This window comes from Notamacropus eugenii, chromosome 1, assembly GCF_028372415.1.
Source record: "Notamacropus eugenii isolate mMacEug1 chromosome 1, mMacEug1.pri_v2, whole genome shotgun sequence".
Lineage (NCBI taxonomy): Eukaryota > Metazoa > Chordata > Mammalia > Diprotodontia > Macropodidae > Notamacropus > Notamacropus eugenii.
The window spans coordinates 175,576,774-175,591,450 of NC_092872.1; the positions used below are offsets into that span (position 1 = coordinate 175,576,774).

Genomic DNA, 14,677 nt, shown 5'->3' on the forward strand with positions numbered 1-14,677 from the left:
TCAGTTTCCTCATCTGCAAAATAACTGGGGTGGACTTGAGCTCTAAAGTTCCTTCCAGCTCACATTCCTCTGATCCTATGATCCAGTACATGTAGGATGTGGCCAGTGGCTAAGGCAGTTCCCAAACTGGACATCAGTAATTAGGAGAAAGCAAAATAGTTGAGACTCAGAAAAGGAACACTTTGTGAGACTAACAGGAATCCACACAAATGGATGACATGAGCCTTCCTGGAAGCTGTCCTAGAACAATCAGAAGCCAGACCACTGAAAACATGCTGAATCAAAAATAGGAGCTCAAATTGTAAAGATGCTAGGAAGATGTTGCAATGAAGCAAAAACAGAAATCAGATGGTATGGGTCAACATGTGGTCTAGAAAAGGTCTGGCCTAAAAAGCACAGAGATTAAGATTTTCTCCTACGTCCTCCTTCTTTCCTTGGCTTGTGTGATACTTCCCTCCCCTGGTTCTTTCTCTACCTGTGTGACAGCTTACCTTATAATCATGGCCTCCTCCAAATTTTGAAAAAAAACCCCCTCTTGACTTATCTTTGAATTGATTCTCTGCTATTGATATATCAGCCTCCATGATTTTAGTTATCATTCCTTTCCTATCTATCCATCCATCCAAAATCTCTCTACCAAGCTTCAGGCATGGATTTCCAATAGCTTACTTACTGTCAGGTAGACACTTAAAATTTAGTATAAACTGAACCAACGCATCATTCATGGGGTTTATTTAGGCATAAAAAATGAAGTATGACTGTCCTGAAATCCTCCCAAAACTGGGAGACTGGAAGAAAGGCTGTTTCCTCATCACACAGGTAGTAAGTCCCAGGACATAACAACCAGGATTACTTTTCTGATTATGTACTTTATTTTGTGTTTCCCAGGTCTCTGTTGTAATGGGCCCACTCTGACCACAAATTATGGCCAAAGAATTCTTACCCACCCTGCCACTGTGGACAAGAAAGGAGGATGCAGCTCCCAGAAGATCTAGAGGCAATGACAACACTTAAGAGACTGGCAAAGCTACAGAAACCTAGAGGGAACATGGAAACCACTGTCACCCAAGTTTGTAGAGGCCTTTGACCAATGTCATACCACCAAGTGCCACTTCTGAGTTCCAGGGAGGACTTTAGGGAGAAATTGTGGCTAATGCTGCTGCCATACAAGAGAACTTGGTGAGAATGAATCCTTTCATGGAAATAACTGTCCATTTGCCAACAGCCAACACTACTCCTTTTTGGAGACTCTCCTCTGACCTATTCCTCTCTCCACAATTGTGGAGCACTCCAACCTCTGGCCTAGTCCATTTGCATTTGTTTATACTGTGAACTTTCTGATTCTATTCATCTTCTTATATCACAATTTAGATCTTGCCCTTTCCCCATAAGAGTTTTTTTCCAAAGGGTTCACTAAAATGATAGGCAGAATTTTATGGATTGTAACAGGCATAGAAAGCCATCAAGAATATATTTCTGAAGACCAAAGAGAAAAACTAATGAAGAGGGAAAAGGGGGAGTAGTCTAAAGAGACGTATTTGGGTGCAAAGGAGAAATTCATCAACCAGTTAAGATTTTTCAGAATTGTACTGGGGACAGAAACAAGGACAGGGAATGGAGGACTAACAGAATGGCAGGAAGTGGGAAGAATGTCAGGAGGGCTAAAGGTAAGAATGAGTTAATCTTGGCAAGAAATGCTAAGAATTAAAAAACAAGAGAGATTTGTTTCTTTTAACTAAACTGAGGAAAAGAAGAGGACTGAAGAAGAGAAGTAACCTTGTCCCATTTGCCTTGGACAAATGGAGCAATGATAAATGATTATGGAGACAAAGTAAAACTGATCAACTCTGATTTTATGTCTATTAATCAAAACAGAGTGGAATAAACTGCCTCACAAGGTCATGAGTTCTCTTTTATTAAAGGTTTTTTAAGTAAAGGCTGGAAGACTACTTATCAGTCATGTTGTGGAAGGGATCATTTTTTAAGGGCCAGTTGGACTACACAGCCTTTGAGGTTTCCTCCAATTATAAAAGTCTGTGATTCTGATTCACCCTCAGGTTCACTGAATTTTCCCCAATTACCAGCAAGACAGAAGGGGGTACTACAAAGTCCTTTCTTTGCCTACTACAAAGTCCATAAATACTAAAGACAAGCATTTTTAAAAGCATAACATTTAGTATCCATTACAAAGAGCAAAGCACAAGTGTCTTGCAGGGGAGGCATTTAATAAAGGTTTGTAGAACTGAGCTGAAAGACAAAGAGTTGTCTTACTTGGATGTTTTGGTTCAACTGCAACTCTCACAATGGGTGTGGCTTCAAAGTTGAGTGGGATAAAGGGTGGGCAAGAAGGTGAGCTACACAGGGTTGCAGACTTCAGGACAAACTCTTGTAGACCTCCTATTCCTAAAAAACAAACAAAAAAAGTAAAAACAAAAACTAAGTGAACAAAAAACACAGGTTTAAAATATCAATAAATAATGACAAAATTTGAATTTACAATGAAAACCAAAAAAGGACAATGTCTCATCTAATTTAAAATGATACAGATTTGCACACTGATTTTTTTATTGATATGCAACACCTGTCACTGCTTCCTAAACCTTAATACCCTATTGTATCATAAAGTACTAAAGTAGGTCCCAATTTGGCATACAGAATTACTCAATAATATCTTGTCTTCCAAAACTGATTTACATACATCATGCTTATAGATAACATTTAATTTTTTAAGAATAAACATAAAAGAAATTCTCTATAACAAAGAATTAATTTCATTAATGCAGAAAGATTTCCTCCATTCAAATCCTATTATCATAGCTCATTTCGGTTTAAGAAGTGATAATGGCTTTTTGAAAGCTTTGTCAGAAAAGCACAACCTGGAGAGGTCCTCAAGTAACTACTATTCAAAGATAAGCCCTGCTCAATCTAAAGAGGACACCCCAAGGCTGGTCATGGAGGTGTTTCTGACCGCTGCTGGCCACTCAAGAAGACCATCTACGACAAAAGGGAGGGAAGCTGCCATCTGCAACCAAAGGATGTAGCACTACCACAATGAAATTAGAGATGCTTTAGATATTTTAATAAGACACGAAAGAAAATTTTAAATAAGTGGACTCATTTCAACTGATCATACATTCATTTGGTCAACAAATATTTAAAGAGTTTTAATAGAAATAACATCAAACATCAATACAAACTACATTTGCTTAATACTGATTCATATTTAAATTAGTTAAAATGCATAAAATTTCTTAACACCGTTTTTGAGTTTTGTCCTTGAGTCTCCATTATTATGATTGTTCAATTATTTTTCTCAGATAATCACAGATTTATTTCCCCCACCTTCCCTCATATTATAGTTAAAAAACATTCCATTCTTCTGGCTCTGATTTTTTTTCTACTTTTCATGATTTAATGAAGATCTTTCTAGACTCGTTTGTATCTTAATTGCTTTATAGTATTCCATTACATGAATGTGCCACACTATCACCACTCCCCTACTGTTGGATATTTAGGTTTCTTTATCTTTCTGTCTCACAATTACAGAGAATGCTTCCATGAAAATCTTTGGGCAGATAGCTCTTTTATTTGCATTATGATGACACTACCAGGGTATATGCCTAAAGAAATAACGATTGGGTCAACAAGTATAATTATCATTACAAACTTTACTGCATGTTGCTCTCGAAAAGATGTTGGAAGTTTTTAATTCCACCATCAATGAATGAATGCTTCCATTGAGCTATAATGTTTATAGCATTATTTCATGGTTTTTGACTATTTTTGCCCATTTGATGGGGGTCAGATGGTACAACAAAGTCAACAAACATTTATTGAACACACTATGTCTATGACATTGTGTTATACACTGTAGATGACACAAAGACATAAAACAGCTCCTCTCCTTTAGGAGTTTACAATCTTGAGGGGAGATAAGAAATATGTACAAATAGCTATAATATGAGTGGCATAGATATATACAGGTATATATACAGGTATATAGAGAAAAATCCTAAGTTATGGAACTGTGTTCAGGTATATTTTAATGGAGGAAACATTTGACCTGGGCCTTGAGGGATAAATAAGATTCAATAAATCAGGGTTGGAGAAGAAAATCCAATCAGAAGAGAGAGACAGTGAGGAGCATGAAGAGGCATGTTGGAAGGACAGAAATAATATCAGCTTAGAAGGCATTGAGAAAGTTCATTTAGGGAAGTACTGTGAGTGAAGGCTACAATAAGAATTAAAATTACAGAGGGCCTGGCAGGCTAAATAAAAGGCTTTACCCCTTTGAGTTCTGAGGTCATGAAGAGTCAGTGAAGATTTTTGAGCAAAGAGACAACTTCATCAAAATAGTATTTTTATATAACTTATCTGACAGGAAAGAAGTAGAAAGGCAGGGTAAGGAAATAAAAGTAGAGACACCAGTTAGGAACAGATAAGAGGTAGATTGTAAAGGAAGATGTGACAAGAGATGTCAACCAATTAACTGTAAGAAGAGAAGAAAGGGTCAATGACCTCAAGATTTCAAGTCTGGTTGATAGGAAAAGTAGTGATAACACTGACAAAAGTATGGAAGTAGGGAAAAGGAACCACTTCATGGGGTTGGGGGAAGATGATGGCTTGGGTTTTAGACATATTAAATCCAACATAACTGCAGAACAATCAAGTGGAGATTACAGAGACAATGGGAAATGTACAACCAGCACTTGAGAGAAAGCTCACAGATGGAGATAAAGATTTGGGAATTATTCAATATACTTCAATTTATGCAACATTTATTGTCTACCATATGAGGCATCATGCTAGGTGCTGCTGATACAAAAACAAAAAATAGTCCCTGCTGTCAGAGTTTATTTATGTTGGGGGTAAGAGGACAAAGCATGTACAGAAATGAATAATTTACATACAAATAGTTACATATTAAATATTAATTATTTTATTCTATATATAATTATCTATTACAAATAATTAGATATTTATAGTTATATTATTATAATACATAAAGATTTAAAATGTTAAATAAATATAAATATACAGTATTTATCAAAGCAATTTCAAGAGGGGAAAAAGCACTAACAAATTGTGGATGGAGTGGGGAATTTAGAAAGGCCTCAAACTGGTGGCAGTAGCCATATTGAGCTTTGAAGAAACTTGCACTTTCCAAGAAGTTATAAAGGAACATTGCAGACAAAGGAGGAGCAAGTGTGCAAAGGCAAAGAGGTGGGAAATAATGTGTATAAGCAATAGGCAGGGGAGTAAAAACGAAATAAGGGCTGGAAGGGATGTGAGGGATGCAGTCAAGCACATACAGCAGTGCGAGTTGAAGCTGTGAGTGAGAACTGAGCTCTCACTGAGAGAGAAGAGCGGCAGGCAAACGATAAAACCTTGAGTAATGTCCATATTGAAGGGGTCTGAGAAGGAAAACAACCAGAAAGAGAGAAAGAGTACAAAAGGAGAGCCAAAGTCTAAACACAGAAAGAATTCCTTTCATGTGTAATTTGGTGGTGGTTCTACATCAGGAGAAATGACAATTTCCCTGAAACCATCAACATTTCTGGAATCCTATTCTTCAATTACATCCCATCCATTTAGGCAAGACAGTAAACACATACGTACACACACATCAATGAATGAGCACAGATACACACGTGCACACACACACTTAGCACGAAGAAGAAGTGTTAGCTTCCCGTTTAATATAACACTAACCTGAGTCAAATGGTGTTACAACTGAAACCCATAATTATTTCTGGCAGACACATGCCCACCACCTTTACAACCCCACTGGCAAAACCAGCAGCCAAAATCCACAAATAGAGCTGTGACTCACAGCTCAGATGAAATGGAACTATGATGTCCACCATCATATTATACATTTGTGTGTGCAAGACCAACATTCAGAAAACAATTTATTTCCTCTTGAAGCAATTAGAGTACTCATATAGATGATGATACCTATGTCTGGTTTTGTAGTCAAACACCTAAACTTTATACAAACATGATTATGTGAATAAAAAATTATATCATTTTCCAAAAAGTGAAGTTGAAAATATTTTGGTTTAAACACAAGCAAAAATGTTAATGATCATTATATTTTAAATAAGGTACACAATTTAAGGCAATGTTTCAATACAAAATCTGGATATGATCAGGATGTATCCTCTCACTAATTTTTAAATATTATCAAATATTCTTTAGTCTCATTCTTGTTTTCCTCCAGGCTTGAAGACATTCATGCTCAAAATGAGCCAATGTTATGATGTGGTTGACAAAAAATCCAATGCTATTTAAGGCTGCATTAAGAGAAACATACTAAGACAAGAGAGATAATAACCCCACTGTACTGCTCCGACTACATCTGGAATACTGCATTTACTTCTGGGTATCACATTTTAAAAGAGACATTGGCAAGCTTAAGTTCCTCCAGAAAAGAGCTATCAATATAGTCAAGAACATGGAAACCATGTCATATTTGTAGAAAAAAGAAAACTCAAGTTTTTTAGTCTGTGTGACTTCAAAGAACAAGAATAGGATGAAAGGTTGAAAAACTTCTTTGGAATTCAGTTCAATATTAGGAAGACCTCTCTAAAAATTGGAGCTATGTCAAAATAAAATGGCCTTTTAGTAAGTTCTCTGTCACTGGAAGTGCAACAGAGGCTGAATGGTCATTTGTCAGGAATAATACATATGGAATTTATTTATTATTAGGAACTCTGATGACAGTTAAACATCAATGAAGCACCTACTGTGTTCAAGGCAGTGTGCGAGGGCACAGGGCTAACAACAGTGGACTTGACACAGTTGTTGTTCGATTATGTTCGATTCTTCATGACCCCATGGACCACAGAACACCAAGCCTTTCTCCTCTCCACTATCTCTTGAAGTGTGTTCAAGTTCATGTTAGTTGTGTACATGACACTATACATCCATCTCATCCTCTGCTGTTCCCTTCTCTTTTTGCCTTCAATCTTTCCCAATATCAGGCCTGTCTTCTCATTTATGTAGCCAGTGGACAGCCTAAATTAGATTCTTTAAGTATTGACTAATTTGAGCAACTCAGCTCCTCCTCTCCCCTCCTCCTTCCCCTTTCTTTTCTTCTCTTGTCTTTCCATGAGGGGGGAAGGGGGAGGTCCATGCCCTTACCTGTCCAAAAGAAGGTGAATTTTGATGACTGAAACCTATCTTAATATTGTGGGGTTTACTGGCTAGAGTTGTAACTAAAGACCATGCCTGAAACCCAATTCATTCTCTCATGAACTAGTCAACAATAGGCCCCTGGCCCAGTGCTGCTTAATGGTTAGTTTTTGGGCCCTGATACTCAGAGGGAATGTAAATAGTAATTGTTCCTCTTTTGGCCAAAAACAACACACAGACAGACAGACAGACAGACAGACAGACACACACACACACACACACACACACACACACACACACACACACTTTAGTTATTTACTACAGGGGTCATCCCTTGACTCACTTCTTAAACAGCCCTAATCACCGAATGGGCATTGCCTCAGTCACAGTGAGAATTTGGAAAGACCTTAGTTTAAAAAAGCCAAGGTCTCCCACTGCATCCTCGGCCATCTCCAGCTGACCTCATCCATATCTGACCACTGGAGCCAGATGGCTCTGGAGGAGAAAGTGAGGTTGGTGATTTGCACAGCCCTCCCTCACTGTAATCCAATTCACTTGCAAGTCATGGCATTGTCTTCCTGATATCATGGTCCTCTTCCGGAATGAAAGATAAACCACGACCTTGCTGTCCAAGGGACTCTCAAAAGTCTTCTCCAGCACCACAATTTGAAAGTATCAATTTTGCAGCACTCAGCTTTCCTTATAATCCAACTCTCATAGCCAGACATTGTTACTGGAAAAGCCATAGCTTTGACTATACTGTCCTTTGTCAGCAAGGTGATATCTCTGTTTTTCAGTATGCTGTCCAGATGTGCCATAGCTTTTCTTCCAAGGAGCAAGCTTCCTTTAATTTCATGGCTGCAGTCACCTTCTACAGTGATCTTTGAGCCCAAGAACATAAAATCTGACTCTGCTTCCATTTCTTCTCCCTCTATTTGCCAGGAAATGATGGGACCAGTTGCCAAGATCTTAGTTTTTTTCATGTTAAGCTTCAAGCCAGCTTTTATACTCTCCTCTTTCACCCTCATCAAGAGGCTTCTTAATTATTTTTCACTTTCTGTCATCACAGTAGTATCATCTGTATATCTGAGATTATTGATATTTCTCCCAGAAACCTCAATTATAGCTTTTGATTTGTTCAGGCTGGCATTTCACATGATGTACTTTGCTTATGTAAGTTAAATAAAGTAACAATATACAGCTTTGTCGTACTCTTTCCCCAAGGTTAAACCAATCAGTTGCTCCAAGTTCAAATCTAACTAATGCTTCTTGGCCTATATACTGGTTCCTCAGGAGACAAGTGAGCTTAGAAAAGAAAGTGATAAGCCTTACTCAAGAAACTGACTCCCTAAAAAACAAGAATAGACCAAAGAGAAATCAATGACTCCATGAAGAGCAAAAAAAAAAAAAAATTACAACAAAAGAAAAAGATTTTTAAAAAGAAAAACCACAAGTCAGCAGATACCAAAAACAGACTGGGAAAAGAAATCAGAGGGACAATGTAACATTTTTAAAAATACACATAATAGAAGAAAAGGAAGTTCAGAAGGAAGCAAGGACAGTTTTGAAAGTAACACGTAGAACTTATTGCATACTCTTTAAAAAGGAAATTCAGTTTCACATAGAATCCTCTTTTTGTTCTCTGTTACATATGTGGGAATGTTTTGTTTTTATTTTTTGGTATTCAAGTTCAGAATAGAAAAAAACATTTTTTTTTAAAGGAGGATGGGACAAGATAAAACTAGAGAATAGCAAGGATTTCCACTGGTTAAAGTTTAAAGTATACAAATGGAAGTGATAAGACAAAGTTGTAGCCAGCATAATGAAGGGCCTTACAGGCCATTAGGCAAACAGGAACAGGTAAATGTTTCTAACCTAGATAATATAACGATCAGGTGAGTACGTAGGTAGCTTAAAAAAAAAAAAACCTATAACTTTATGGAGAAATAAAAGAGAGGGAAAAACTAAGGAAAGTTCTGAAGTTCTGAGTCTAGGTGACTGGGAAAATGGTGATGGAGTTAACAGAAGTGGAAAAATAAAAGGGAAGGTGGTTTTTGAAGATGATGAATTCTCCATGAGTCATGGTGAGCTAGAAGTGACAGTAGGACAACCTGTTAGAGATATTTGGCTGATACAAATGCAACACTGGAGGTCAGAGGAAAGAAAGGACTAGAAAGAGCACAGGCTCCAGACCAAGAGGACATGAGCTCAGATACCAGCTCTGAGACTTACTGTTGCTTAATGCTCATTTTACCTCCCTGCATCTCAGTTTCTCATTTTTTAAATGAAAAGGTTGGAATTAGATTAGGGTCTCTTGAAATCCCTTTCAGTTTTCTATCCATGATCCTATATAGGCTTGGGAAATAATTTTATATAAAGGTGCTATTTGAAGATATAATAGTGGAAAAGATTGCCAATAAAGTCCATGGAGAGAAAGGAATGGTAAGTATAAAGTTTGAGGAAGAACACACTATAAAAAATAACCAACCTACAAAACAGGAGGCAGAGAGATAGTTTAAGAACTGAGATTATTGAAGAGTATGATGTAGATATGAAACTATAATATTAATTTTTTAAAAAAATAACAAAAGAAAATTGTCCAGAAATACTGAAACCCTGAGGACGAAGTACAGATTGAATGAATACAAAAATCAGCACCAGAGGAAAAAAAAAAACTAGACAGAATATACTCAGAAATGTAACTGCCAAGTGCCAACAACAGATAGGTCAACTATCAAGGAAACCCAGTAAGAATCATATAGAATCTTGCTTCAACTAGGAGAAAGAAAAGAACAGATTGGAATATGATAAAAGGCAATGGAAAATGGTCTGCATCCAACAAGAATTTATTTTGCTAAGTATATCTGAAAATGTTAAAAAAAAAAAAAAAGCTTTTAACAGAAACAATGATTTCCAAGCATTCCTCCTAAGGAATTAGAAACAGGTAGGGTTTTTGAAATGTAAATGTAGTAAAAACTTGATAACAATAGGTCATATTATACATCCTGACAATATCATTTCTTTTGATTTTTGTAACAATCCTTTGAGTTAAGCAGTCGCTACAGTTTTCTCATTTTACAGATAATTAAACTGAGGTTTATAAAAGTTAAGTGACTTGCTCTGAAATATTACAAAAGTACACACCTATGAATAATCCAGGAGACTACTACCACTTCAAAGTCTTACTATGTCTAAGGGGCAGGGGGAAAACAAAGACAACCTAAGAGCTTGGGTATTCCCCCAGAAGAAAAGAGATAAGAAACCCTAGGAAGGTAGAGAAAGGATGAAGGAATTTTAAAAAGTGTTACATCTGATAGAAGAAGAGGAAGGAGAAGGGAAGGGAATACTATTTAGACAGCACTTACTAGGTGCCAGGCACTGTGCTGTTTTTTGTTTGTTTGTTTATAAATATACTCCCATCTGATCCTCCCAAGACCTATAAGAGTAGATGCTATTACTATCCCCATATTTTACAATTGAGGAAACTATGGTAAACCGAAGTTAAATGACTTGCCCAGGGTCAGAAGGCTAGTAAGTGCCTGAGGCTGGATTTAAACTCAGGATTTCCTGACTCCAGGCCCAGCACTCGGTTCACTGAGAGAGGCTACAGGGCAAGTAGGGATCTCACAAATTTCCCTCTTACCTAGGATGAGCAAAGGAAGCTGACCAGACCAGGAATAGACTCGTTAATTCCATTTCCATTGTTTCCACCTTCCTAGAAACCACGCCTGCTCAACCAAGCCAAAGGATTTCTGGCGGCCTGTGAGAAATGTAGAGGTGTTTTCCTCCACATTTTTCACGGGCCACCCGAAAGTCCTTTGGTGGGCCACAGGTTATGCAGGCCTGCTATTAACTCACATTTGATGTCATCTGTGACATCACATTCTGAGAAATACTAATTCAGTCCTTTACTTCCTGCAAAGGTGTTTCTCTGCATTGTTAGAGGGAATGTCTTCAAGAAGAGTTCCTTATACTAATGAAATCACAAGTCCAGGCCTCTTCTATTTATCTTTTATTTTATTTGGCATATTTTGTGTTAAAGATGAAAGGGAGCTAAGCTTAGCAGTCACCACCCACTCCACCAGCTTACTGAATGCTGCATCTTTTTCATCTTCAACAAATCTTCACAAGAATAAGTTACACACTGATGGCAGCAATGTCGGCAAAGTGCTTAGGAAGAGGACAAGAAGACTTTTGCCTGAAGCAGCCCTATATCTCTGAGTGAGCAGAAGAGAGTGGAGTGATTCTCCCTGAAACTAAAATCCCCTCTTCTCAATACCAATTTTCCCAAACTGAACACTTTTCTCAACACTACAAGGCAACTCTCTTGGCTTACAAAATGTATTATTAAAGGAAGGCCCTTACCAGCTCCTTCTTACATGGATGAAATCATAGGTCTGGTTACAAAAAAAACGTTCTTAATTTCACATGTCTGTGATTCTCTCTTATGTCTACAAATCATGGAATATTGCAATCTCTGAGAAACCAAAATAGCAGATAACTCAAAGGCATGAAAGGCAAGTGGTAGGCATAACTAGGCTTGTAGCATAGTACAAATTATGAACGGTCTTCACAAAGCAACATAACAGTTACCATCTAAGGTACATATGACTAGAACAGGAAGTAGGACATAAAAGTGGAGAGAGCAACTCCCTGATAGCCATAATCTTATAGATCTAGAGAAAGACTTCTACCACTCCACGTGGGATCCCTGTGAAGAATGAATAAGAGGATATCATGAAGAGTACCACAGGATAGAAGCCATGGATGGGCTGTGATTCCCATTATGGAGGGAGTACCGAGATCAATAAGACACTGATCCATTAAATGTACAAGTCCTATCTACTCAAGTAGAATATAAACTCCTTAACGATAGAGATTATTTTACTTTTATTTCTATATTTTCAGAGACTAGCACAGTGTCTTGCACACTGTTAAGTGCTTAATAAGCATTTATGGAATTGAACTTAAATTAGCTTTTGTGCTGTCCTTTTACTGTCCTATTGTCCTATACTCATATCAATCCCTACCATCTTTACCATCTCCTTTATTTCCCCAAGGAGAACTTAATGGTCAACCTTCAATTGAGCTCTAATTTCTTTATGTTTTCTGATTTCATTTATATTAAGAATATCCATATGGATATGACCTAGTTCTTCTAGTAATGTACTAATTTAATGGCTGCTGAAAAAAACTCACATTTAGAATACACAAAGAGATAAATTAATGTCTATATCTTTTAAACACTCTGACACTAGCACTAAGGAAGCAGAAAGCAGCTTCATGGGACTGAAGTTCTTTTAGGATTTTTATCTGTTTCATGAGTTTCCCCAGCTAAAAAATTCACCATTCAGTGGTTCTCCTTTTGCGATAAAATTAGTTAAGGTTGGTCCTTAGACAGAAAATTGTCTAATTCCCAGGACCATATCTTCAAGTTTTCCAACTTAGTAGCGCCTGCCAAGGCTTATATCCCATTGGTATAAAAGTCTTTGAGAATCCGGAGTTATATGCATACTATGATGAGAAAATAATTCATTGTACAGATTGGAAATCAGAGGCAGAGTGACGAGAAACCTGAAATATCACAATACTAGCTTGGGGCTGGCTTACTTCTCTATCATATAGTCTTCTTTCTTTTTTTGTCTTAAAAATATAACAGATCAAAGTCAAGCAGAAAACCACTAAGAACATTCAATTTCATATTTTAAGTGACAATCACATGTAGCTATATTAAATTTGAACAGAATTTCACTTTTACTACCCTTCTATCAAATCTAGTAACAAAACCCAAGTATGCCTTTCCCCAAATCATTCTGACCACATGCATGTACATTTCTCCTCTATTTCTCTAATCATCAGAGCTTTCCTCTTCTCACTATTCAGGACTTGATCTGCTTGTACAAAAAAACTCCAGAAAAACTATATTGCTGGGTACTCACTATCTATAGCCATTTGGAAATAACTGAAGAGACTATTTTTGGCTGTGCTTGACATGCTATTGTTACCAGTTTTTGTAGCTCAGAAGGTCTACCTCCAAATTAGAAATAAAAGAATATCCCAACAAAGCCAGAAGTATAGGGACATCCTGAACTAAAAGCTGGCCTTCAAACTCCATCCTATCTGGCCTATGACCAGGCTGTACTTTCTCCTTTTGCTCAGAGAACGTATGATTCCAATGAGAAACAAATAGTAGCCCTTCCTCCGTCTCACCAAGCACCTAATCTGCAGATGGTCAGTATATTTTCATCTTCTATATAGTTAATGAAAGATTTCCACACATGCCATAGAGACTTCTTTCTTTGCATTTCATAAAATGAGCCCAAAGTTTAAGTGGCCAAATCTATTTCTAATCAGACGCAGCTAGATTTATTAAGACGACAACAGTTCATTCAATTCTGGGATGAGAGGAAGCAGACCTTTCAGATTTCCTGTGACACAGCTGAGGCAATGTGCCAATAAACTGATGCTTCCAAACCACAGTGAGATGTGGTGGTCCAACTCCACCACCAGTCTTGCCACCAAGAGCCTGGTTGTTATTTTTTTGGTGAGGTTTACAACTTGACCATTTTAGTCTGCTTTAGGCTGTAATTTGCCAAAGCAGCTCTCAATTCATGTGGTTTTTATTTCACTCAGTTTCATCAAAATCATAAGATAATTAGGGGCATAGTCCCTTTGAAAAAAACTAAAAGAGTCCACCAGTCAGGGCACTGAACTAGGCACGGAAAATACTGGGACCTCTTAACGCACTTGCCAAAAATTTACTCTGTGATCGACAGCAAATTGCTTACTTCCTCTCTGTTCCCATTTCTTCCTTAAATGCCAAGGGAAATCAGACAAATTCACTTGTTTAGGCCACATAGTGCATTTGGCTGACAGATGAGACCATTCATTTGAACACTTCCTTCTTCAGTTTGGTATGATTTTCTTTGCCGTCATACATCATTATATCAGCTGCCATGCTGCTGAGCTTAGACAGAACCACTTTCAGTGTCCTAATGGGATAGTATCTCAACATGCATCATATTAGCTATTTTTAAGGAGTACCTCCAGCTTTGGTAGGTCTTTACAGGGAAGGCATTTCACTTGATAGGATCCCAGGTAAATGATAATAGCCTAGCACAAAACAGCTTGCCCCCAATATTAGCGTGCCAAAGAAGCTTTACTAGCTCACAAAAAAAATACTGCAGCAGTGTAGGATAAAATTAATGTCTTGTATGAGATCTACAACTTATAGCAGTAATTCTTAACTTTGAAAACTTACAAAAACATAATATAGCTCCTTCCAAGTATGGCTTGTAGTATTTCTCAAGACTTTTCAATTTTGACTTATCTGTGAATTTAAAGGGGGATCCCTATTGTCCAGCTATCAACTCAAAACCATATGATCATCTGTTCCACTCACAGCTACAATGTGTGCATATGCACATATACTAGATGACAAGCCATTTGAAGGCAAGGATTATATCTTCCACTTCTTTTGGATTCCACAAACTGACTAGAGCTCGTCACTCGAGCATGAGTTCATCACTCAAATCATGTT

General features: G+C 37.4%; 1 protein-coding gene across 1 annotated transcript in view; it reads right to left on the reverse strand.

Annotated features, from left to right (window-relative positions):
• EFL1 (elongation factor like GTPase 1) overlaps positions 1 to 14,677 on the reverse strand; it is a 211,715-nt gene that overhangs the window by 45,757 nt on the left and 151,281 nt on the right. Inside the window, exon 16 of the mRNA XM_072619362.1 lies at positions 2,272 to 2,403. Coding sequence (XP_072475463.1) covers positions 2,272 to 2,403 — 132 coding nt within the window. The remainder of the gene's footprint in view (positions 1 to 2,271; positions 2,404 to 14,677) is intronic.